Source organism: Myotis myotis, unplaced genomic scaffold (genome assembly GCF_014108235.1).
Source record: "Myotis myotis isolate mMyoMyo1 unplaced genomic scaffold, mMyoMyo1.p scaffold_m19_p_11, whole genome shotgun sequence".
In the NCBI taxonomy this organism is placed as follows: Eukaryota; Metazoa; Chordata; class Mammalia; order Chiroptera; family Vespertilionidae; genus Myotis; species Myotis myotis.
In genome coordinates this window covers 36,062,518-36,089,174 of record NW_023416315.1, presented here as the reverse complement: position 1 = coordinate 36,089,174, position 26,657 = coordinate 36,062,518, and the positions used below count along the sequence as shown (strand labels likewise).

The window sequence follows — 26,657 nt, the reverse complement described above, 5'->3', positions numbered from 1 at the left end:
GTTTTAGCTAGACCATGAAGAGGAAAATTCTTCCACTCTTGTAAGATTGACAATGGGAAATGACAAATACCAAGTTAGTCTTAATTCTTATTGACTGGGGCCCAAGACACATGCAGGTGAAACTAGTTCTTGGGGATCTTGGGAAATTGCTCAGGCCTACCCCATTTCTCCACACTAATAACAGAAAATTGTGACCCATGAGAAGATGGGTTTGGTGCAGGTGTTTGCTCCAGTAGCGTGAAAACACTTCTTGGCTCTATTGTCTATCTGGTGTCTTTGCGAGCATACCTTCTGAAATTTCAAAAAATTACAAAGCCAAATGTTAGATTATTTAGCAATCAGCTTTTGGGGAGAGTCAAAATCCAGCTCTTCCAACGAGTTCACCTTTCTTTGCAAATAGCTTAGGATGTGATCGTCACAAGGAAAAGACAATTATTGCCAAACAGTGACATTATTTCTGTTAGAAAATAAAACAACAATTTCTTCTTCTCTTTTGCTGTATTTTGTTGAATCCATAGCTTAGAAAGTGCACAATCAATTTTGTGACTGTCTTTCAATTTCCACTAATGCCTGGCTGATTGGTACCAGGATCAAAAGTGGTTAAGGAAAAAGAGGTCCACCACAGATTACTAACTAATTTCCTTTCACACCCACCACACATATGTATTTGAGACAACAGGAAACCCTAATTAAAGCAAAAGCCTTCTGCCACACAGTAAGTTTATTCCTAAAATAAATAAAAACAATCTGGCATCTAAACAGGAAAAATTAGTTCTACCAATGCTTTTTTCTTTTCATTAAGTAGAGTTGTGTATGTCTGTGTCTGTGTATGAGTAGACATGCCCACGTGTCTGCTTCTGTTCTGGTTTCTTTACATCTCTCTCTTTTCTTTTAAACTGAGTTTTATTACTCATGAAAGCAGAGGCCAGTAGTACTGATTAAAGCCAGGGAGGGGCTACCACACATATTCCTTCTCTAGGCATTTGACTCTACACATTCTTCTGGCTGCCTTTTTCCCTACTATACCCATTCATGGGAGTCCCAGTCCATTAGGGTCTTGGTGATTTGTGTTGATGCTCCATGGTTAACAACAACAACAAATAAACCAGTGGACTCTTGCTGAAAAACCCTATGTAGATTTTAGGTCCATAACACTGTTTGGACCTTGCTTTCCCATCTAAAGGGATTTTTAATTTAAAAATTTGGAATTTGGGGTGACATTGGTTAATAAGATTACATAAGCATTTCAAGTGTATAATATTATAATACATCATCTGTATATTACATCGTGTGCTCATCATCCCAAGTCTAGTCTCCTTCCAGCACCATACATTTAATCCCCTTTACTCTCTTCATTCTCCCCCCTCCACCCCCCCCCCCCCCCCCCCCCCACACACACACCTTCCTCTCTGGTAACCACTATACTGTTGGCTGTGTTATTGAGATTTTTTGTTTGTTTGTCCTGGTCATTCCTTTGCTTCTTTCTGTTTTATATTCTACATATGATTCTTGTCATTTTCTGTCTACCATTCTTCAGTTTTGCTAAGTCTGCTCTTTTTAGGTGCGAATTCTTTTCACCCATTCTCCCACTTGATTTTCGTGCAGAGCTTTGTAGGCTGTGTGGCTCAGGGCTTGCATTTGCATACTGCTTCAGGTCCCACACACCCCAGGAGAGACTTGAGGAAAAGCATTGTCCACAGTCCCCCCACCAGTTAGGCCCTTTGATATGAAGGGACCTGGTCAGGATAGCATTCAGTTTCAGATCTCCCATGCGAGATCCACTAGAGCTGGTTCATTGGAAAGTTTCTGTAGGAATATGATATGGAAAAGGCATAGGGACTTAGTTGACTGTCCATCAACTGGGTAAAAGAGATGATGTGATCGCCAAAGCGGCAAAAGTAATCTTAAGATGCATTAATACAGGCATATTTTTTTATCACATGAAAAGTGACTATTCAGTACTCCCTGGATTTCTAGATTCTCTCAGAGTATAGGTAGGTTTTTTTTTTTTCTTACAACTCCAATGTTGAGAGGAACTCAGACAAAATATAGCATATTCAAAAGATTGTGACCAGGATGGGGAAGGTATTGAAGACCAGGTACTCAAGGAACAATTGAAGGAATTGTGATGATTAGTCTAAGTAAGACAAGACTGAGGGAGGAAGGCACAATAACAAACTAAATATTGTTTTGAGTTGACCAGTATAATCCCAGAGGGCACTGTACTGAAAATATCTGTTTGAGCTTTCTTTACCCCATTGGTGGAAGGAATTAGTGATAAAACTAACTACCCCAAAGAAAGGTGTTTAAGCAGAGTTTGGACCACCTCTTGGTAAAGGAAGATGAGCAGCTGGCCTAAATGATTATTATGGTCCCTTCTGACCAGGAGTTTATATGATAATAACAGTTTGGGAACCATTCTTTATATAATATCAACTTTCCAATATTAAAGATTGTTTCATTGTCATTGTGGCTAGGTATAATGGACAGTAACTCATCAAGAGTAAGACTTAGACTGTCAGCTATTTGCACAGAGAAGCATCAGCTAAGCTGTGGTTTGGCCGCTGATGGCTAAGCTGCTTGAAATCTAACCCAAATTGCTGCTAGGTTCTGCTCATACTAACCTTCCATTTAGTATTTAATGTGCAGCTGCAAATGATTTTAGGCTGCCATTTAGGATTCTACAGAGTGGGATAACCTACTAGAGTTATGACAGAAGGTTAGAGAGCATCTTTCTTATGACTCCTGGGATGTATACATGACCTTTCTCAAGGTCCTGGCCAAATCTAAGCCTCCATACTATGGCAAATCATGTTTTGAAAAATAAATCTTTCATTTTCTTAGATTTTGCAGTAACATAAAAGAACCTAATTTTATCTCACGAGGTGCATTGTGCCAATAGTTTCCACCACCAACATCTCTCCCTCAAATGAAAGAGGCTGATGAATATTAACCACTTCTTATAAAGAATGTTAACAAATGTTTGGCACTATGACCATAATGCCTTAAACTCCAGAGTTAGTAATACTTATTCCTTCCAAAAGCCAATAGTTCTCCCCTTCTGAAGACTGGCTTTTTCCATCACTCTTGGTGAGCTCAGATGCCAAACTGTGCAATGGAGACTCATTCAAGCAATCCAGATTCACCTCCCTGCATGGCTTCTACCCACCAAAACTTCCTTGCTCTATGTGGCTTCCTTCAGCTCTGTTGCACTGCATCTGACTGAGCACAGGGAAGCTTTGCATTTCCACCACTATGTGTTGCTGATGGAGCTTTTAGAAAGAAATCAGGTTCAAATCAAAAGTGGCAAATGACCTGAGGCTTGTGTTATTGTAGGATTATGTCCTTCTTTAATCCTTGTTTTGGATTAATGTGTTTAACACTCAAATGTAAGCATTTCCTCCTGGGTCGGAGTCTGAGCCTCCATGTTTATGTTTTTGCAGCATCCCGTGTACTGTGTAAATGTTGTTGGGACCCAGAATGCTCATAACCTCATCACCGTCTCTACTGATGGTAAAATGTGTTCCTGGAGCCTGGATATGCTCTCAACGCCACAGGTGGGTTTGTTTTCCCCTACACAGAAAAGCATCCTGGTTAAAAGAGATACCTGCCTAATGGAACACAGTTCCTAAAAGCCAAACCCTCACATCCTATAGGAGCTAAAACCAATGGATGCACTTGAAAGAGTGGGGCCTGCTTTCAGCAGTCTCCTCTTGGAGCCAAAACCCATTTCCTTTACCACAAATCATGTAATTATTGTAAGACGTTAATCCTTAGGTCAGTTTCAAGTGAAAATGAAATAATCCATTTTGAAGCATAGTAATTATAGAAGTTGCCTGTGGTATGAATTGTACCTACCCTACAGAATTGCTAAACAGATGCAAAGGAGGCGGGAGCTCAACAGAGCAATCCCTCTGAGAAGAGGTAACCCGGCAAAACAGACACCCAGACCCTTCCTTGTATTCATTGCCTAGACGACCGCCTGTGTGTATAAAGAATTTGTCAAACCATCTGTTTTCTCTGGAATGTTGTTAGTATGGCTCCTGCCATTCCTTGCTCAACAAATAAGAAGTCAAAAATGAAATAGTTCCAAAGATTTCAAACCACTGCTGATTACAGTAATGGGAACCAAACAAAGGAATAGAAGGCAAGAGACAGATGGGTGGAGGCGTCTGAATGCAACTTGCAGAATATATGTATGTATACATACACACAGGAAGACATTACCTACACACACAAACACGTACACACACTATTCTCACATTTCTTTGTGGGGAAAAAGTATTTAACTCTCTTCCAGCTAAAATCACAGAGAAGAATTTATTGCCATAGCCTTAGATAAAAAATGTGAGGAAACATCAAGAAAATTGTAAAAGATATCTAAGAGATTATTCAATTTTAATATTCCTATTCCCTTTCCTGGAGCAATGAATGACCCAAGAATGTCTCTCTCAGTTTTAGAAAACATGGAAGTTTCAAGATACATAAGGAAATGTGGAATCTATAAAGAACCTCCCAGAAGTCTCCACAAAATACAGATGTAGAGAATACTAAGGCTAAATGAGTTTTTTAATAATTTTGGGGGGAGAGGGGAGCTAATAAGCATCTTACAATTTAAGTTACTCTGTTTTTGCTGACTTTAACATTATGTAAGTCAGGAGTTGTATGTGGGTGGGTATTTTACGGCCTTGTCTTAAAAGTCTCAACAATATGTTCTTTTAAAAGCATGGAGATTGTAAACAGATACAAGAGCCAACTCTCTAATTAGGAATTTTTAATTGCCCATTTTGCTGATTAAACATGCATTTGTTTTGGTTAAAACCAGTGATGCAGGGGCTCCAAGACCGTTTTTGTTAGCTCTAGCGCGCCTGCATGGTTTTCTTACCGATGACGTGTTCCTGTCTCCATACACAGATTGAGGGTTTCATGGCATGACACCCTCTTGGAGCCCTGGTCCCTCTCTGTCCCAAGTGGGAGACCAAGAGACTGTACCTTCCCTGCTGCTACTTTTATCGACGGGGCATGCCACTGGATGGTCCAGTTTCCTGTTTTACGTTGTCCCAGGGTCCCCTCACTGATGCACTCACTCTGTGGGTCTCAGTACTGGGAGCATGTCCTATGAGCACATGGACTCCTTGGCTGAGCTGACACGATTTACTTGTTTTGGGGGGAAAAAGGACCAAATTCACAAGCAGCTATAATGACATGATCCCCTAGGGCCTAGAATGATTTTTTTAAAAAAATTACTTCATGTGCACATAGTAGGCTGTTTGATGTAAACAGCAAAAACATTCATGGATGTTAGTCATAATTACTCTCCACTGTCATGAAACTTGATTCAGCAGAATGTGTTTTAAACTGCACTTTAATTCCCTATTTTAAAAAGGAATTTCAAATAAAATAGAGACTCTCATTTACTACTTTAAACCCTTATTTAACCGCTGCTCTTTGCAGGCTTCTAGCCTATACACCCAACGGCCGCCCTGGATGAAATCTAGTCCCGGTTGAAATCTGTTTTTTTCTGACCTGAGTGACAACTTTCTGGTTTCAGTCCGCGGAGGACACACACTCCGGCTTTGACAGATGGGCTTTCGTACATCTGATATTAATACATGTGTCGTCTCACGAACAATTGATTTTGAAAATGTTTGTAAATACAAGGGTATTGTGTGTTTTATTAAAGCCTGGGGCTGACAAGTGTAACCATTACAGTATTATCTTTAGTTTCTGCACCATTAGTTTCAAAATTCTCACCTGTCATCTCTGCCCGACTTAAGAAGCAGCCGCGCTGATGAAATCCAGCCGCCTGAAACTAGAGAGACACAGAAGCCCGCGTGTCAGGGGCCGCCCGGCGTGGTTTCTGGCACAGCCGGGGTCTTTTGTAACGCTGTGTGAAAAGCAAACAGACGATTTGGCCAAATGATTTTTCCGTGCTATCTTTGGCATGGCGAGGAGTTGACAGAGGGAATGTAACCGCGTCGTGTTTTGGTAGGAGAGCATGGAGCTGGTGTACAATAAGTCCAAGCCTGTGGCTGTTACCGGAATGGCTTTCCCGACGGGAGACGTCAATAACTTCGTGGTTGGCAGCGAGGAGGGGACGGTCTACACGGCCTGTCGTCATGGAAGGTGATTTTGTTTGCTTACCAATGACGTGTTCCTCATTTCCAAAAGGTCTGTGATCGCATTCTGAGCGGGGTGTTTCTGAAGAGATGCAAGCAACACCTCGAGTCTTCATGATCCAGTATACAGCATCCATGTGCTCTGGGCATTAGCCTTTTGTAAGCTTTTGATGGCTCACACTGGCTTGAGGAAAAAGACCCCAGCTTCTTAGCTAACCATGTGAGACCCGGACTCCCTGCCCCTTTCCAGCCTCAGCCTTCAGGCTCCATCCACGCACCAGTAGGGAATAAGAGTCCATGAGTTTGTACATGCAATTTCCTCCTCCCGGCCTGGCGTGTCTCTCCTGTTGGCCTGGATAATTCCTCCTCACTTTCCAGAGCCAGCATGGAGCTCATGCCGCATGGAATCTTCTCCAAACTCTTTTGGGCAAAGAAAACCGTTCCCTTCTTTATGCTTCCATAGAATTTTCACTCCTTTATTCATTCATTCCTTCAAGGAATATTTGCCAAGCACCTACCATCTGCCAGACACCATTACATCATAAGGATGCGGTAGGAACAAAACAGACGTGGAGTTCATATTCTGGTTGAGGTTGAAAGACAATTAACAAGTAAATATAGGATTTAAGATGCTATGCACTACAGAGAAATGAAAGTAGAATAAGTGGGATAGGACTAGAGGCTGTCAGATAGACTTGCTATTTTATATATTTTTATGTATGCTTCTGCAATAATATTAATCTCATTTTATTTCAACTACTCATTCACCTGCCATTTTGCTCTTGCTATACTATTTTCATTTCATAATTGATTCCCCGCCTGGTGCCTGGCATCTAGTAAAGTGGGGAACTAAAAATCTATATGGGGGATAAAGAAATGGCAATATCCTAATACTATAGAGCAGTACCCAGGGCCCTTCCTCCCAGTCACAGAGGCTGGAATAGTATGAGATACATAAGCCACTATGAAGTTTCTAGAAGCTAAGAACTCTGTCTTGATTGAGAAATTGGCCAATGCCCCCTGGAAAGCCATCTGGGTAAAGTAGAATCCAGTAATTTAGACTAGATTGTAAAATTGCATGCAAGACTTAATGAGTAGCCTCACGTCTTTTGAAAGGTTCACTGTGTTCACCTTGGTGCATAATTTCTCTCACTTTTGTTCTAATTCGATTGATTTTTCGTCTCTTGCACTCATCCTTGCCTACTTAGATGTAATGATGGACCAAAAACTGTTCCAAGTTTATACTCCTGTGTTTGTGTGATTTATAGAAGTAACAAGCACCCATGGCTCAGCTATGTGGTTTTTCCATTTACACAATACGAGCTGCGATGTTCCTACTGCTCTGGACATAGTAACAAGCAGTATTTGCCTTGCTCACATGGTTTAAAGATGACTGGGAAGATCTGCCTCCTGGCTCCATGTCGAATGGTCCTACGTCATCAAAACTGGCTAAAACCATGCATAAAAAGATCTGATAAAGTTGTTCATTCATGCAAACGTTCACTGCACACCTACTATGAGCATACTGCACTGCTAGATGCTGCCGGGCATGCAGACATCCTTTAACCTGGCTCCTAGCTTCAAGAAACTGATGATGGAGGCAAAGGTAAACACACAACTCTCTGCAATACAGGTAAAGTGTCATAGGGGGCTTGAGAGATGCCGGAGTCCAACCCCAGCAGGTCCAGGGGTCCCCAAAGGTGTGGACGGAGTCGGCGAAGAAGGAATGACACGGAGAGGGCGTTCAGATGTTCATCATAGCGAGGTTCTCTAGCCAAGTTCTGGTCAGGATCTCCAGTGAAGTTCTGGTTAGGATCTCCAGCCAGGTTCTGTGTCCATGTTCTCTTGCTAGGTTCCCCAGCCAGGTTCTGTCCAGGTTTTCCAGCCAGGTTCAGTCACCAGGTTCTAGTCAGGTTCTCTTGCCAATTTCTGTAGTCAAGTTCAGTCCAGGATCTTTTGCCATATTCTCTCACTAGGTTCTGTCTCTAGGTTCTGTCTCTAGATTCTGTCCAGGATCTTTTGCCATGTTCTATCTCTAGGTTCTTCTCTAGGTTCTGTGCCTCTTGGTTCTGTCTACTAAGTTCTGTCTTCTAAGTTCTGTGTTGTTACATCTGTATTTATACCAGTTGATTCCAATCCTATCAATCTCTATTCCAAAGGTTAGGGCGTTTCTTATCTCCATTCCAGGGAGTAAAGATTATGTAGCTTAAGCATGATTGTTCATAGTTAAAGTGATTAATTACCCGCCTGGCACTTAGTTAAGAGGTTTTATTCCCTCCCTAACTTCAGGGGAAAATCCCTACCTGGGGAAACAACCTTTCTCAGAGACCTTGGTTAAAACACATAGTGCCAAGAAGGTGAGCAAACATATTAAGAACAGTATGCCATATATGCCAGGTCCCTTGAAACAGCAAGGATGGACCGGCTCCCGGCAGAGAGAGGCACAACAGTGCAGTGGGCCAAACGGGAGTCATAGCTTTGTCTGAACATTATTACCGTCAACAGGGCGTAGGTTCCATTGATTGATCCAGGACCTTAATTATCTGTGAAGGCTACAGAGCGTGTTCATTGATAACTTTCAGATTTATTTGTTGGATTCTGTAACATGAGTAACCTTTTCCATGGTGAATATTTTTGTCCTGTGGCTACTGTGCTTTCCAAGCACAAACAGAATGTGTACTGTAGTTCCAAAAAAGCAGGGTGGTACACACCACGTATCTTTTTACAGCGCACTTGATTAAGCTTTCACACTGGCCCATCCGTCTGAAATAGAAAGCACAGATCTTCGTGAGGTTGTAAAGTAGCAGGCATTTGGCTTTGTAGTAATTTTTAATGGGTCATAGAGGGCTGTGGGGAAGAGGGGGGCAGGGTTTCTGTTTTTTGCCTAACTCAGAGAAGGTGCAAATCTACTTCCATAAATTAAACCAAGTTCTCATTTTGCACCCTATAAACCTTTTCAGGATGCTGTTAAGGGCAAGTGGAGCCTCACCAGGGGCCACTTCAAAGATCAGTTCCTCGTGTTCATTAGCACAGACTTAAAGGGTCACGTGGGGAACTGCTGTTAGCAGCTTCGCTGGGCAGAGTTTGGGTGCTCGTTGCAGGGCACACACTGCAGCACTTTGCTCGTGATTTCACATTTTGCTCAGCACATTGACGTCCATTGGTGCTCCAGAAGCCCAAATGTTTTAATAACTCAGTTCGTTTTTACTTTCAGTAACATAATATTTAGATTCTACAATCCTAACGTATTTGTCATAGCACGTGGATTTCTAGCATACGGCACTTTGCTATATTTTCTCATTGGGTATGATTGTGTGCAGACTAGTGTGTGATATAATAGGGGCCTGGAATAATGCTGGCTCAGTTAAGTAAGTGACATATGTCTGTGGATAACTTTCTAAATGTGTATCACTCATTTTCAAATGTGTTAGGAAAAAAAGGCTGACATTTGTCTCTTTTCCTTTGTTATTTGTTTCAACAAACATTTATTGAGCACTTATTATAGGCTAATGTATTATCATAACAAGGCACCAGCCCTTAGGGATATTACAAATTTGTAAATTTCACTTCTGCTTTCGGTGAAAATATCATGTTATCCATATTTCATTTAAGTTATGCATATTTATTTTGCAGTGGCAAGGGTTCCCACAAAGTATTCCTTGTTCGGGTATGTCAACCTAATTTAAGAAATTTCCTTGAAAGAGTAAATATATTTATATGAGATTGTATGGAATTTTATGGCCAAGGGGCTCCACAGAAGAAATTAAAATGAAACATGTGCAGAATGTGATCACAACAATAGAATTGTCTTATTACAAATATGAAGCTTCTGAGATCTAAATATATATGATTTTACCAAGGTAGCTGTATCCACAAATGATAGGATTTGAGGAACTCCTGAAAAAGGATTAAATGATGAAATTTTATATTAAATTCTGAAGGTTAAAAAGATTACGTTGCGCTCTATTGCTTTTTAATTACCAAAAGTAGTTTAGTATTTTCTTTCTCTCAAGACACTGTGAAAGTGGTTTAACTTTGGTGGTGTAAATCTTCGGGAAGTAGTCATGCAGAGACAAATTTGTTTTTTAAAGTAACAATAACTTTGCAAAGATGACTGAAACTCTGCTCATGTGTGGTGTGGTTTTTTTCATGCAGCAAAGCAGGGATCGGTGAGGTCTTCGAAGGGCACCAAGGGCCAGTGACAGGAATTAACTGCCACATGGCAGTGGGCCCCGTGGATTTTTCACACCTGTTTGTCACATCATCATTTGACTGGACTGTCAAACTGTGGACCACAAAGGTAAGAATTCCCGGAGTGAAATGCTCAGGTAACACAGAGGTGCCGAGGACAATTTTTGCTCCCTGGGGACAGGTAGGAGAATCGGAGGTCTCTTCCAGGTGACCTGGCACTGGAATTTGTACAACTTCCTAATGAGCCCCGTCTGTCTCAAAGCTCCTTTCCTGGGCCTATTTTACATATTTTGAAATATATAATTAATACAGTACTGAAAACACTCTAATTGTAAAAATTTAAACAATTCTAATGATAAAAACTGAAGTTCTTCACCAACACTAATCCCACCTATGACACCCCCTTCATTGCTTATTATCCTACCCCTCTCCCCAGAGGTAACCTCTGCTGTCAGTTTAGTGCTGATTGCCCCAAGCTTTGTAGCCTTCATCACATACATATTCACCTATGGAAATAATATGACTTGGGACTGGGTTTTGTTTTTTGATGTTGGGTTTTTGTGTTTTAGTCTTTGGAGTTTTTTTAAGCTAGTAAATGGCACTGTTATTGTGTTTTCAAAGGTAATTCTGACCATGTTTGGGAGCATGATAAAGGCAAAAAATCCTAGAAGGTGGCTGCAGTAACTGCAGGGAGAACAGTGGCTTAGATCAGTAGTTTGAGATGCAGAGAAGTAGGTGGATTTCAGAACCATTTAAGAGGTAGAAGCCACAAAAACTGGCAGTTGATTTTGATACAAGGAAGGTGAGAGAGGAAGTCAGGACAAAACCCAGGTGTCTGACTGGGGCAACTGGAGATTTGTGGTAGCATTCACTGCAATGGAGAATGCCAGGAAGGGCACGTCAGGGAAGAGCGTTGCACTGGTGGAATTTAAGGTGCCTGGGGGCACAGTTCACTATCTTCGTCAGGAAGTTTGATATGTGGAACAGAAGCAGAGAGAGCACTGGATTGTAGGTGTGCACTTATTTGTGACCAGAATAGCAGTGATTAGTACAATCCAAGAAGTGGATTTTAAAAGAAATGCTAAGACACAATTCAGAGAAAGAGGAATACTTAGGAAACAAACAGGAAAAATGAAATTAGAAAAGGAAATTTAAAAGTAACAACTCAAGAAATAGAAAAATTGGGATTCTTTTTGTTTGTACTTCATGGGTATTAATGAAGAGGAACTGTGTGAATAGGACAGAATTGGCTCCTAACTGTATGAAAAACAGCCTAGAGACAAGAATTCCAGTTATAAAGCTGGTTTGACCATCCAGGTAAGAACCAGAATTTTGGCAGTGGCAGGGGTGGGGGCGTGGCTTGTATAGAGAACACAGGTCTGAAAGAATCCAGCAGACATGGTGACCAATTGATTTGATTTGTGAGGAGAGTCAATGATGATTCTGATATTTCTGCCTTAGGCATGTGAATGAAGGAATGGTGGTGCCAGTGATGGAAACAGGAAATAAAGGAGGAGGAGGAGAAGGAGGAGCAGGCTGAGATTGGGGGTAGAAAATTAGCAGTCTGGAGCATGTCTGGAAATTCCTAAAAGGTAATAAAACATATTGGAGCTCAGGGGCAAGAATGAGTTAAAAATATAGTTATGACAGTGATCAGCATATAGTTAGTCCAAGGGAGAAAATTATGAGTAGAATGTGAATTTGAAGAGGAGCAGGGGACAGTTTTGGAGCTACTGATGCTGCAGGTTTGGAAGGGTTACACAGATTGGAAAGGCAAGAGGTAGGTGGCATTGACCTCAGTGAGAAGTTTCAATGGAGCAGTGGGGACAGATTGCAGATCTGTCTTTGCGGAGTGAGAAGGGAAGACAGCAGGAACAGAAAAGATAGACTCCTCTTTCAGACACTGAGCTATGAATGGAAGGAGATAGAGCATTGCTAGCAGGGACAGCTAGGCCAAGGAAGGATTTGATTATTATACTTTTGGAGAAACTTGAGCATGTTGGTGGCCTGCAGAGAAGGAGCCAATGAAAATTGTAGATTAATAGTGGGTGGTTTGAAAAATTGAGAAAGGTGATATCCCTGAGGGGATGGGGTGGGGAGAAGAGGCAGGACACAGCTAAGACTAGAGGAAAGACTATGGATAGGTTTAGTTAAAGGGAAGTGGAGAATAAGAGAAGGTCTCTTTTCTCATTGAGGTCAGAAACACACTTATCTGCTAGCACTGATGGGAGCTGGGATGTGGCAGGGAGAGGAGAAAGACTTAGATCAGGTCTTGCAAGAGATGGGACATGGCCCTGACTCCAGAGGATGTCTGAACATCACAGACTTAAGGAGCAATTGGGGCTAAATATCAAAGATGCATTTTACAGGTGGTGTCTAATTTAACTTGTACAAGAGCACTAGGAATTGTGTAAAATCTCTATCATTGAATCTCTTAGATCTTCAGAAACCTCCTGAATCTGACATTTAAAACTGCCCACAATCTGTCCCCAAATGAATATAGCAGGTCTACAAATTCAGGTATGGGAGATGTACCACTTCTCTTTAATTCTAGGTAAAGGGTTCTCAAAGTGTGTCCCTTGATCATCATGGGCTGCATTACCTAGGACTAATCAGAAATGCAAATTCTCTGGGCATCACTCCAGACCTTCTGCATCAAAAAGCCTGGGGGTGGGGCCTAGCAATCTGCTCTAAACCAACTTGAAATTTTATTTCAAATCCCCATCTGGCAGAACTAAGTGGAGCAGTTCTGTTATTTTGAGGGTCCCTCCTTTCTCCTCTCAGTGAAGTCAGGGGGTTGTGTTTGGGAACTAGGGTTCAGGGTTCAGACAAGAAAATGAAAACCAATGTCCCACACCCCAACCAGGTTTCCTGATCTAATTAACACCCTACTTGCTCTGGAGAGGGGGTTGTACTGTGAGTATACCTGAAACACCAAATTTATCATGACATTTTGTGGTGATATACTGGGAACAGTGGTTACACTTTATACTCTTAACAACGCTGGCTAGTCTGTCTCCTCATCTTAATCTGAACATGCATAAAATTTAAAGGAAATGGTGGCACCATCTCTAAAGATTACTAATCACGTTTGCAAGACTATGACTAAAAATAACCTTTATTTGAATAAAAGGGCAAAGTGAAAAATATAAATATTGATTTGGAAATAGTGGAAAATAAGGTCTTCAGGGTTTTTTTAGTCTTGTTGACAAAGAATTTTCAGATAGGTGCAGAGCAGAGAAAAAAAATGAGATGAGTAATTATATTTTAGTCCCTTCTGACTAAAATGGCTACCTTAGTAATCTTTATTTTAAACTCAGTGAATAACTTAGAGTCCTCTGATCATTTAAACAAAGCTGAAGAAAGTTAGCGGAGGCATACTGGATAATTGAGGTAGGGAAACCTTCACACTTAAGATTATGTCTCGGTCTGTTCAAACTGCAATAACAAAATACCATAGACTGGGTGGCTTATAACCAACAGAAATTTTTCTCAAAGTTCTGGAGGCTGAGAAACCCGAGATAGAGGTGCTGTGTTCAGGTGATGGCTCTCTTCCTGGTTCATAGCCAACTCCTTCTCACTGTGTCCCCACTTCTGGAAGATATTGGGGATCTCTGTGGAGTTTCAGATAAGACACTAATTTCATTGGTGAGGGCCTCACCCTCATGATCTAATCACTTCCAAAGGTCCCCACCTACTATTATTCTCATCTTTGGGAATTGGGATTTCAACATAAGAATTTTTTTTTGGGGGGGGGGGGGGGCAGGGGAACCACAAACATTCAAATCATAGCAGATTGCAAATCAAATAACATAAGGAAGAATCCTTCAAAGTGTAGAAAGAGTTGGTGCTGAGAGAAATAATATTTTGAACTAGTCAGAAGTCAGATTTAAAATGTGGCTTCAATATGATGCTTTGTGCATAAAAATAAGTATAGCTCAAAAAGGATAACCAAAGGAAATTTAAAGGAAAGCCAAACAACAGGAAAACTCTGTACATTCCACTGACCAAGAACTCACATATCTAACACAGAGATAAAATATTAGGAAAGAAAATCTGTCTTCCGAGGGAGAATGTAATACTGGAATTAGCATATTGAGTGAAATGAATCTAATCTTGAAGCCCATAGGGAAGTTCATATCCATGCACTTTGCATAAGTAATGTGATTGACAATAGCACTTCACACTGTTTTAAAAAGAGAGAACTGTGATTTTAAAGATCAAGACTAAAAAATAAAATTTCTCTACACAGGATATTAAAAACACTACAGTTTAATAGAAAAAGTATATTTGGAGAAAATGCAGTCATTGTCAATTCTCTTTGTGATTTGAAAACTTAATATTACAAATACCTTCATATATGGTTTTATTTAAATTTTCCATGAAGATTAGACAGAACTTTTGATTTGGAAAGGCTAAAGGAAAAATATAATACTGAATATTTTGGGCTTCTGAATAGTCCCCAAATAGTGGATTAGTTCTCAAACATCAAATAGCCATGCTGATTATTGGTGGAAAATTAACCTATCAAACAGTATTATAGAATCTTGAAATTTTAAAATGATTTATTTTCTGGTTTCGTTAGCTTAATTGACTGAATAAGAGAAAATAATTATGTTTTAGTAATAGAGGCAGATTCTTTTTTTGTCAGAAACTTAAGGCACTATAATTAAGGGCATAGCTTTATTTTAATTATAATAATGCAACCATTTTTGATAGTGATAGAAACTTTCTTCATCATCTTAATTATCAACATATTTTATTGTAACTTCATGCAAGCAAAGTAAATAAACTATATGACCTTGCTTCAGTGGATAAAGAGTTAAAATAGAAACATGTGTAGAAAAGAGTATTGTTATGTTGATTATTTAGCATATAGGCAATACATGGGAGAGTCCAAATGAATAGTAGAACAACCAGATGTGTGCTAATTGAGATGTGGGGGCAGGGTGGGGAAGATAAAGTAGCCTGGCCCCTGTGGCTCAGTGGTTGAGTGTTGACCCAGGAACCAAGAGGTGACGTCACCAGTTTGATTCCCAGTCAGGCACATACCTGTGTTATGGGCTTGATCCCCAGTAGGAGGCAATAGCCAATTGATGTTCCCCTTTCTCATTGATGTTTCTATCTGTTCTCTCTCTAAAAATCAATAAAAACACTTCTTAAAAATAGAATGTAGGCCCTCTACCTATTCACATGAGGTCTCCCATCTCTATATGCCCAACTTCCCCTTCCCGCCATCTTATTGAAAACAAAACAAAACATAGACACCCACCCTTGACCTTGATGTCCCTTTCCCATCCTGTATTCTGACTTTTCCCACTGAACTGCAGTTTTACCTCCTACAGTCTACCTGTATCCCTATGCTCACCACTAAACCTGTTCCTTCAAAAGTTGCCCTGACCTCCTTCTTGCCTGTTCCGTGTCATTTTCCTATTGTCATTTTGCTGTTTCAATCATGTTGATTAGTTCCTGGGAACATCCTTCTTTAAATACATCAATGGGGCTATTTTTAAGTGAACAGTAAAAAGCTGTATACTTAAAAGTCTATCCTTGGTGATCCTTTTAAAAAAAATTGAATGCATTGCCTGAATAAATTCTCTTGAGTCCCAGCTTTTACCTTTTACTCTATCTTAGCACATTAAATTTTGCATCCATCAAGAAATTCTGGAGTTGATGCTCAGAAATAAAGTATGAACTCTTGGCTGGATGAAAATATTCATTATTCCACTCAGCTTTTCTGTTTGCTGAGGTTTGGGATAATGTTGTTCCTGTGCTGTAGTTTAGCTTAGTGGCTGGACAAGTTATGAGTCTTTGGGCTTTTGATCATTGCATCCAGTTTGGAATGTTTCAGTGGATTCCAATTAAACATTGGGTTCATATTGATTTTGGTTCTGGTACAGCTTCTCAAGGACTAAGGTTCTTGATACTCTTCGTGTGTTTGCCAGCTCAGTCCCTTCCTTTCAACTTCAAAGGGTTCATGTTTCTTCTGCTCATATTGATAATATCCTCCAAATCCTTTCTGTACTAGAACTTTGGCCCTAAAATTCCATTCCTTTATGTTGACTGGTCAGGTATATGGCCTGACTTCCCCATGTGTTGGTATTTAATGGTGATCCTGGACAGCACCCTGGGGTACGATCATCCAGAAACCTCTCAGGACACATCTTTGACTGATGGAAATCCGTGACTTCTCCAACTACAACTTGACATTGCATAATCTGTCCTAGCAGTTCACATGCATCTTGGTCCTCTAGTCTTTTAACAAAACAGTGAATCTGAAAACACAATTTTCTAAGTGACACAGTGGTGATAACTTTGTACAAATTAGAAAGATAATCTTCCATTTTCAAGCAACTGCTGTGAAATCAATAAATAATAAGTATTATCTATTTCAGTTTTACATCCTCTGCCAAGTTTAAAATATAAGAATGGCTATCTTGGCTGAATTTTCCCCCTCTTACCCACTAGAAAGGAATGATAATTTGAGTTTTTATGAATAAAAGAAATGGGAAAATTTTGTTTCTAAGAAAAAACATTACTTATTATATTTAAACATATTAATTGAAAATGATTATGCATTGAAATAAATGTTAAACATGGCTATATTATAGCTAATGTAATAAAAATACTTTTGTCCAATGAATCATCACATTTACTATATGTAAAAATTTCACCCATAATACTGTGAGGTTCTTGAGAATAGGCCCATATTATTTTGTCTGCCTCCCCAGTACCTTACAGTCTTGGCACCTGGTAGGTACTGAATAAATCATTGAATTAATACATGAATGAATAATCCCTGGGTTTTTAAAACAAAACAAAACACATATATTAAAGAAATATTGTAGCAAATATTTAGTTAGCAGTGGTTTTGAGCAGTAAGATGCATGGCCATAATTTAGAAATATAATGATTAGAAAACTGAGGTTAAGCTTTTAAAATTCTATTAGGAAATATTTAAGAAGCTATAATTTTGGGGAAAATATCTAAGGCAACCAACCAGGCAGGAATAGAGTGGCCTCCTAAATATTTTTCTTACAAAGTAGATGAGTAGAATTCCCATTAGTTTGGGAGAATGATCTAAAGAGCTGGGTAACATGGTGTGTGTCTTTAGCCACCCCTTCCACTTAAGAGAGTATTTGTCCAAGTGAGCAAGGGAAGAGGCTCCTGACAGTTACCACTTGGTACACTGTGGCCTAGTTACATGCAGGAAGGCTCTTTCTAAAGGTATCCCTGGGAAACTCTGTCTCTTGTGGGATGTGGTTCCCTCCAGTAAAAGGGGGCTTGATTCTTCTCTAAACCATAGTTTATATGAGAAATTCCTCACTAGAACTAAAGCAGTGTAGTTGGGATGGAGAGGGAAATGTTCTAAAAAAGCTTCTCAAAGTAGGTGACATCCATGCTGAAGCATGAAAGAGTTAGGTAAAGAGAGGAAAGGAAGGGCATTTAAGCAAAAGGAAAAGAGTATTAAGAAACGGAAGCATGGAATAGTTGATACTCCAGCTCGGTGACTTTAGAAAAGTTACTTTACCTCTCTGTGCTGCAGTTTATTCATCTATACAATGGGAATTAAAATGAAGGATACATGTGGAGATTAAATGAACTAATATATGTAAAGCTCCTAGAACAGTGCTGGGCACAGGGTAAGCACTATGAAAAAAAAAAGTAGCAATACTATTATTATTAAATATTATGGTTGCAATTGTTATTTTGATATTTAAGTGGTTTAGTTGGGCTGGAGCAATGGGTACAAGGTGACCAAACAGGAATAATGAAAAGATGTCTCTTGAGGCAAAAAGGGACCAGATGGTGAAAGACAGTCTGATGCTATTCAGTGGAGTGTAGACTTTCTTTTGAAAATGAAAAGGGCTATAGATTATTCTAAAGTGGGGCCTCACTGCCTCTTCTTTGATGTCATACCGGGTAAGACTGGGCAGCAAAGACATCTCACCTTCCCCTCAGGATTCTGAAGCACAGTGTTAGCATAATGTTCTACATCTGATGACTGCTTCATCAGATCACCAGCAATACTTGCATCCCGGATTAACTCTACACATCCCATAGACCTCTCCTATCTCAACATAAGTTGATTGGATTATTAAAGAGCACTCAAAATTCGAACACATTCAATGGTAGCATCTTGATTGACCAGAATGTTCACTTTTGCAACCCTTCGTGAAACTTCCCTCCCAACTCACTATTCCTCTTAAATTTTCAGATGCTCAATCATGATGATAAAGACTACAATGATATTGATGATAATAATAAATAATAGAAGTTGCATTCAACTGAATACTTCCAGTGACTCACAGTGATGTCACATAATTCGAAGTATGCTTTTGTAAATATTCTGCCATGTGACCCCCATCTTGAATGGATCTTGCAGAATTGTCTCATGTGACCTTTCTGTTGGCTTTATGTTTACTTGTTCCTCCATTGTATCTTCAGCTGGACTTTTCTCTAACAACTTATAATTATTTTTAAACTTGTGAGCAAAATATACCCACATTCCCTTCCTCATCCTTTTCCTAACAGACTTCTGTCACTGTTCTAATCCTCACACAGAGTCCCATTAGTCTCTTTATGCTTGTCCTCCCTCCTACCCAAGTCCTGACTTTGCAAAGGGGATTTAAACATGGCAAGACAAGATGGAGATACTCCCATTTGCCTTAAATATTAAGAAAGCTGCCAGAAACAGTTTGGCTCAGTGGATAGAGCATCGGCCTGCGGACTAAAAGGTCCCAGGTTCGATTCTGGTCAAGGGCATGTACCTGGGTTGCGGGCACATCCCCAGTAAGAGATGTGCAGGAGGCAGCTGATCGATGTTTCTCTCTCATCGATGTTTCTAACTCTCTATCTCTCTCCCTTCCTCTCTGTAAAAAATCAATAAAATATATATATATATGAAAGCTTATGTAAGGATTTTTTTTCTTGGTATATTCTAATAGCCATTACTTTCACAATTTCTACACATTTCTTTAACTACTTTCTTTTTTTCAGAGTAGTATATTGCTTTGTTCTTTATCCTGTGTCTAAAATATGCTATTTTGCCAGTGTTACAAACAATATAGGATGAGTAGCGTTTGACCACTAGGAAAAATCACTACTTTATCGACAATAAAAATTGAGAGATTTTTCTCATTCTTCTAGTACTTTGTAAAGAATAAATAAGAGTTTTGTAGAGGAAAAATAAGTATAATTAATCATTGAAAACTCTCATTTTTCCTTCCAAAGTGGAGTAACAGGCCCTCCCATAAATTCTGGGGAAACAGACCTCAGTGTTTACTACTGGAAGCTCACCAGCTCTGTGGAAGTTTCTGGAGAGGAATGTTGTGGAATTGGCAGTGGAGTGAAATAGTTTTCTCCCCTGTCCCCTGGTTCATTGGATTGAACTAAGCCCAAGTCGAAAGTAAGAAGAAGGCTCTTATAAGTTGTCAGTTTCCTTCTCACTTAGGACCTTCCTTCATGATTAAAAACTTAACTTTTAAACCAGATTTCCCTTTTACCACTCGGCCAGGCCCAGTGCATTAAGAGGAATAATGGGTCACTAATCCAGGAGGGTTTTGCTTGAGACTCTTGGCTTCCACCCACCTATGGAACTTACTTTATGCTTGATTGATTTGCTTTTTCTCTCCCTTAATCATGTCCACCCCCGTTTTACGAAGTTTAGTCAATGAGTTGACTTTTGCTATTAAGACCATTTTTTTTTAACATGACAATCCATGGACCATCCAAATGAAGTGTGTCTTTATGTCGGTGAGTGTCTGCATGTGTGTGATCTTGTTTCTTCCTTTTATAGTATTTTATGTTAATCTAGATTTCTAATAACTTAGAACAGTCATTCTCTTCTCTTAAGAATACCCTTCTCCAAAAAAGTCTATCCATTTGGGGGAAAAAAAAACAAACTCCTAAAGAGCGGAAACGGGCTATATCTTTGTTATCAAGTTTGTGACAAAGTTATTACCAGTCTCTCCAAAGTTGGTGTCTCCCCATGCTCATTCTTCCTGCTATTCTCTTTTTTTTAAAATATATTTTTTATTGATTTTTTACAGAGAGGAAGGGAGAGGGATAGAGAGTCAGAAACATTGATGAGAGAGAAACATCAATCAGCTGCTTCCTGCACACCCCCTACTGGGGATGTGCCCACAACCAAGGTACATGCCCTTGACCAGAATTGAACCCGGGACCCTTCAGTCCAGAGACCAACGCTCTGTCCACTGAGCCAAACTGGTTAGGGCTTCCTGCTATTCTCTTAACATAATCTTCCTGAACTACACCTTTCATTATGCCATCGCCTTATACTACAACATATAAGAGTGTTTGGATACTGTGGGATCTTAACTGGCATTTTTAAAAGCAGTTCCATGATTTTAAAACAATACAGAAAGAGTTAAACAAGTATCTTTAGCAGGGAGACCTTTTAATGTTTTCTTTAGGAATAGACCGGATATATGGCCTGAGATCCCAAAACCTATGTGGATAATGGGGCTTGTTTTGACCCAAGAACGCTGAGAGAACAGTATTCCTTGGAACAGATGTCTGGAAACTTTGACGTTGCTCTCCTTGCTTTCCTAATCATTTCAAACACCTCAACCTGCATTTCATGGTTTTCCACCCTTTTGGACAAGCATTTAGCCATTAGTCCCACAAGTTATAAATTCCATCTTTCTCATTTGCACTCCCACTAGTAATGTCAAACAAGTAAACAAGAATAAAATCAGTAGGAGTGGAGATGATTAAACTTGACAATATCTAGAGAGAAAGGAAAGAGAGACCGAAAGGAAGGAAGATTTAAGTGCCCAGAAACAGTATTTCGAGATGGAGGCATGTCAGGCTCTGAAAACCGTGGAAGGGGCTCTCCATGAAGGCAGGTATAGTGCCAGCACTACGGGAAATCGTGATTAAATAAATATACCACTTATTTTTCTATAGACACTCTTTATACCCTTTACAGAACAAAGTCCATGTGTGGGAATGAAGAAAGACAGACAACTAGAAAATCTGGTTAAGTCACAGAAAGCAAACCTGAGGAGTACTTTGCAGATAATGCCCTCATTTTACAGAAAAGAAAACCAATGCCTGGAGAAGGGTGATGTGGACATCCTCTTAGCCCCAGATTTCTTCCACTCACATTGCTTGTAATTGAGTCCATTAGAAATCAGTGTGTTAAAAAGCAATAGTTTTAATATTTTGAACTGTCTGCCTATTTTTGTTTGCCATTTAGTAGTGGACTCAGATGCTGGAATAACTTACCATTTTATCTGGTCTAATAACATATCACTCTATAGTCATAAAATCATTCTCATAATAATTTTAATCAACACCAAAAAATCAAAAATGTAAATACAATATAATGTTAAGGTCTTTTTTTGTATTTATTTGTTGTTTTCTTCTTTCCACTGAGCTGAGCTTCTTTAGGTTAGTGGTCATATTTCACATTGGTTCTCTATTCCCCACAGTTTTAGTCAGAGTGGTAAATGGTTCATATATATAATACTAGAGGCCCAGTGCATGGATTCGTGCACCAGTGGGGTCCCTCGGCCTGGCCTGCGGGGATCAGTGGACCTCCGCCCCACCACAGCCCAGCCTTACCCGCTAGCTCGTCAGGCTCTAGCCCGCTGTCCACGTCAATCCCGCACAGCATGAAGTAGTGCACGAAGCGGCAGGTGGCCGGGGCAGGGAGCCCAAGCTTGGGCTGGGTCCCACGCTGCTCCTGCTTATCCCGGCCCCACAGGGAGAGTATCCACAGGAGAGGCTCGCGCTGCCGCAGCTGTGCTCACCAGCCATAAGGCCGGCATCTGGCGCCTGTCGTCATTTGGTTGGCTCGACCACTGTGGGAATGCACTGACCACCATGGGGCAGTTCCTACATTGAGTGCCTGCCCCGTAGTGGTCAGTGCACATCATAGCTACCAGTTGGTCTTCTGGTCGCTTAGGCTTTTATATATATAGATAGGCTGATTATCTTATTGACCATTTACATGCAAACTAAATTAAGCCTCTAGCACAGTGGTTCTCAACCTTCCTAATGCCGCGACCCTTTAATACAGTTCCTCATGTTGTGGTGACCCCCAACCATAAAATTATTTTCTTTTTTTTTTGTCTGCATTTGTTTTTTTGTTTTCTTTTATTATTAATTAAATCTTTATTGTTCATATTATTACATTTGTTTCTCTTTTTTCCCCCCATAACTCCCCTCCACCCAGTTCCCACCCCACCCTCCTCCCTCACTCCCCACCCACTGTCCTCATCCATAGGTGCATGATTTTTGTCCAGTCTCTTCCCGCATTCCCCTCACCCCTTTCCCCCACAAGAATAACCAGTCCGCTCCCTTTCTATGCCCCTGATTCTATTATAATCACCAGTTCATTCTGTTCATCAGATTATTCACTTGATTTTCAGGTTCACTTGTTGATAAATGTGTATTTGTTGTTCATAATTTGTATCTTTACCTTTTTCTTCTTCTTCCTCTTTTTAAAGGATACCTTTCAGCATTTCATATAATACTGGTTTGGTGGTGATGAACTCCTTTAGCTTTTTCTTATCTGTGAAGCTCTTTATCTGACCTTCAATTCTGAGAGCTTTGCTGGATAAAGTAGTCTTGGTTGTAGGTTCTTGGTATTCATCACTTTGAATATTTCTTGCCACTCCCTTCTGGCCTGCAAAGTTTCTGTTGAGAAATCAGCTGACAGTCGTATGGGTGCTCCCTTGTAGGTAACTGATTTTCTTTCTCTTGCTGCTTTTAGGATTCTCTCTTTGTCTTTTGCTCTTGGCATTTTAATTATGATGTGTCTTGGTGTGGTCCTCTTTGGATTCCTTTTGTTTGGGGTTCTCTGTGCTTCCTGGACTTGTAAGTCTATTTCTTTCATCAGGTAGGGGAAGTTTTCTGTCATTATTTCTTCAAATAGGTTTTCAATATCTTGCTCTCTCTCTTCTTCTGGCACCCCTATAATTCAGATGTTGGTACGCTTGAAGCTGTCCCAGAGGCTCCTTACACTATCTTCGTATTTTTGGATTCTTTTTTCATTTTGCTTTTCTGGTTGGGTGTTTTTTGCCTCTTCATATTTCAAATCATTGACTTGATTCTTGCGATCCTCTAGTCTGCTGTTGGGAGTCTGTATAATATTCTTTATTTCAGACAGTGCATTCTTAATTTCTAGTTGGTCCTTTATCACAACCTCAAGGGTCTCATTAGATTTCTTATAGATCTCATTAAGTTTATTGGCAGTTTCTAGAAAATTCTTGAAAAACCTTAAAAGTGTGGTTTTGAACTCTATATCCAGTAGTTTGCTTTCCTCCATTTCTGTCATTTGTGTCCTTTTTCTTTGTCTCCGCATTTTTTATGCTTCCCTGTGTTGATAAAGTGGTTTTCTGTGCTGAGTGTCCTCTAGGCCCAGTGGTTCAGCCTCCCCAATTACCTGAGGAGGACACTCTTGGTGCACCCCCTTGTGGTCTTTGTGCACAGTCTTGTTGTAGTTAAACCTTGATTGTTGTAGGTATCACTGGGAGGAATTGACCTCCAGGCCAATTGGCTGTGAGAATCAGCTGTGTCTGCAGTGGGAGAACTTCTGTGCTGGAGACACCCCTCTGGGGCAAGACTTGCTTCAATGGGGCTTTGGTGCTCACTGAGTCTGCCCCCTGAGTGTGTCCTTTATGGTTCCATGGAGCTGCAAACTGGATGGTCCCACTCTGACCTCTGGGTTTCCTGGCTCCTGGATCTCTAGGGAGGTACTAAGCTAGCCTTTGCCTGAGACTATCCAGCAAAAGCCTCCCTGCAGGGCTTGGGCGGGGTGGGTCCCACGGGATCAACAGGGCAGGGCTAGCAGTTATGGCGTCTCTGCTTCTCAGTATCCAGGAAATCCCTGCCAGCCCCTCTGAGAGAAAGCTGCCCTCGAGTTCCGACCGCTGCCAGACAGTCCCGCTTCTCCTGTATGAGTCTGGGTCCCTAGAGACTCACCCAGAACTGGAGCTCAGAGCCTGAGACCCCCTCCCGATTGAAAAGGACAACCGCGCCCTCAGCTGCCAGCCCTCTCCTCACGCACCTCCGCACCTTAGTATTTTACTTCCGCACCGCACCTCCTCTGAGTCTCGGTATGCTTTCCTCTTTCCTTCTAGTTGTAGAATTTCCACTCAGCCAGCCTTCCTGTGGTTCCGTCTTTTAGTTGTATTTTTGAAGTGGTTGTTTGAGGCAGCAAACTCCGGTGTTTACCTATGCCGCCATCTTGGTTTCTCTCCATAAAATTATTTTTGTTGCTACTTCATAACTGTAATTTTGCTACTGTTATGAATCATAATGTAAATATCTGATATGGAGGATATATTTTCATTGTTACAAATTGAACATAATTAAAGCATAGTGATTAATCACAAAAATAATATGTAATTATATACGTGTTTTCTGATGGTCTTAGGCAACCCCTGTGGAAGGGTCTTTCGACCCCCAAAGGGGTCGCAACCCACAGGTTGAGAACCACTGCCCTAGCAGTTATATTGCTGATTAATGATCAGATAAATTCAGGAGTTTTATATTTATTGCAAATTTATTTCAATCCTCATTCAGGCACCCAGTGACTGAATACCCCATAGATCTGTAAAGACACCTCTGTTCTTTATTGATATTTCTGACAACTGGATTCTCCATTTTTCACCTTTTTTCTACTCCATTTATCATTTGCTCTTCTGTGCAATTAATTGTACACACATATTAACACATAAATGTTTACATATCAATCTATATGTTATCATTGCAAAACATGCATGAAGATAATAACTGCAAATTTTTCACAATCACTCAAAGTCCCTAGTTTACATTAAGGTTTACTCTTAGTGTTGTACATTCTATGGGTTTGGACAAATGTATACTGACATGTATCCATCCTTACAATTTCATACAGAATATTTTCACTGGCCTAAAAATCCTCTGTGCTCTGCCTATTTATCCCTATACTCCTAACCCTTGGCAGCCACTGATATTTTTACTACCTGCATAGTTTTGCCTTTTCCAGAATGTCATATAGTTGGAATCAAGTAGTATGTTGGCTTTTCAAATTGGCTTCTTTCACTTAGTAATATGCATTTACATTCCTTCCATGTCTTTTCACGCCTTGATAACTGATTTCTTTTTAGCACTGAATTATATTCCATTGTCTGGATGCACTATAGTTTATTTATTTATTCATCTACTGAAAGATACCTTAGTTGTTTCCAAGTTTTGGCATTTTGAATAAAGCTGCTATAAACATCCATCCATGTGCAGGTTTTAGTGTGGATATAAGTTTTCAACTCCTTTGGGTAAATACCAATGAGCATGATTGCTGAATTATATGGTAAAAGTATGTTTAGTTTTAAAGAAACTGCCAGACTGTTTTCCAACATGGCTGCACCATTTTGCATGCCCACTAGCAATGAATGAGAGTTCCTGTTGTTCCACGTAGACAGACAGCATTTGGTGTTGTCAGTGTTCTGGATTTTGGCCATTCTACAAGGTGTGTAGTGGTATCTTGTTTTAATTTGCATCTCCGTTATGACATATGACCTGGAGCATCTTTTCATATGCTTACTTGCCATCTCTGTATCTTCTTTGGTGAGGTGTCTGGTAAAGTCTTTGGCCCATTTTTTAATCAAGTTGTTTGCTTTCTTATTGTTGAGTTTTAAAAGTCCTTTATCAAATGCATCTTTTGCAAATATTTTCTCCCAGTCTGTGGTTTGTCTTCTCATTCTCTTGATAACAGTATAAATTTATTTAACATTCTACTGGTAAGTAAATGCAAGTATCGCGTTCTTTATTCTTCTAATCAAAATACTACCACATTTGATCAATTTTGTATTCATTAAGCCAATACTTAAGAAGAGGTTAATGTGCTTTTAACCTCATGCCAAGGCCTTGAAATGAGACACAGTCCCTGCTCGAATGGTTGCATAGTATACATCTCCCTACTCAAACTTAAGTAAAAAATGGAATTTCTTTCAAGGAAAAATGTCCTTGTCAACCTCACTGTCTTGCTTTTTTCATTCTAATGTAATGTAAATACATATAGACAGAGAACAAGGTAACATTCCTTATACTTATTTGTTTAATGCCTAACTATCAAGGGCTTACTACGGTCCCTGCACTGGGAATATAAGAGAACGAAGATAGATAAAGTCCCTGACTTCACAGGCATGTCCATTCTGGTTGGGAAGGGAAAAAAGGGGGAGGAAAAGCTCCCAAATATAATTGACTGTCATTATTCACAGTGAACTGGCCAACACCAAACCATTGCTTCTAGGGGAAATATAGGATTAATTTACTGAGAGCCTCTGTTCACCACATTTTCATCAAACACTTAATACATGATCTTGTTTTATG

At 40.1% G+C, this 26,657-nt stretch overlaps 1 protein-coding gene across 5 annotated transcripts in view; it reads left to right on the top strand.

Annotated features, from left to right (window-relative positions):
- Positions 1-26,657, top strand: part of DYNC1I1 (dynein cytoplasmic 1 intermediate chain 1) — a 277,989-nt gene that overhangs the window by 211,510 nt on the left and 39,822 nt on the right. For all 5 annotated transcript variants that reach the window (XM_036328105.1, XM_036328108.1, XM_036328106.1 and 2 more), the window contains 3 exons: positions 3,444-3,557; positions 5,993-6,126; positions 10,275-10,419. In XM_036328105.1, the coding sequence (XP_036183998.1) occupies positions 3,444-3,557; positions 5,993-6,126; positions 10,275-10,419 (393 nt within the window). The remainder of the gene's footprint in view (positions 1-3,443; positions 3,558-5,992; positions 6,127-10,274; positions 10,420-26,657) is intronic.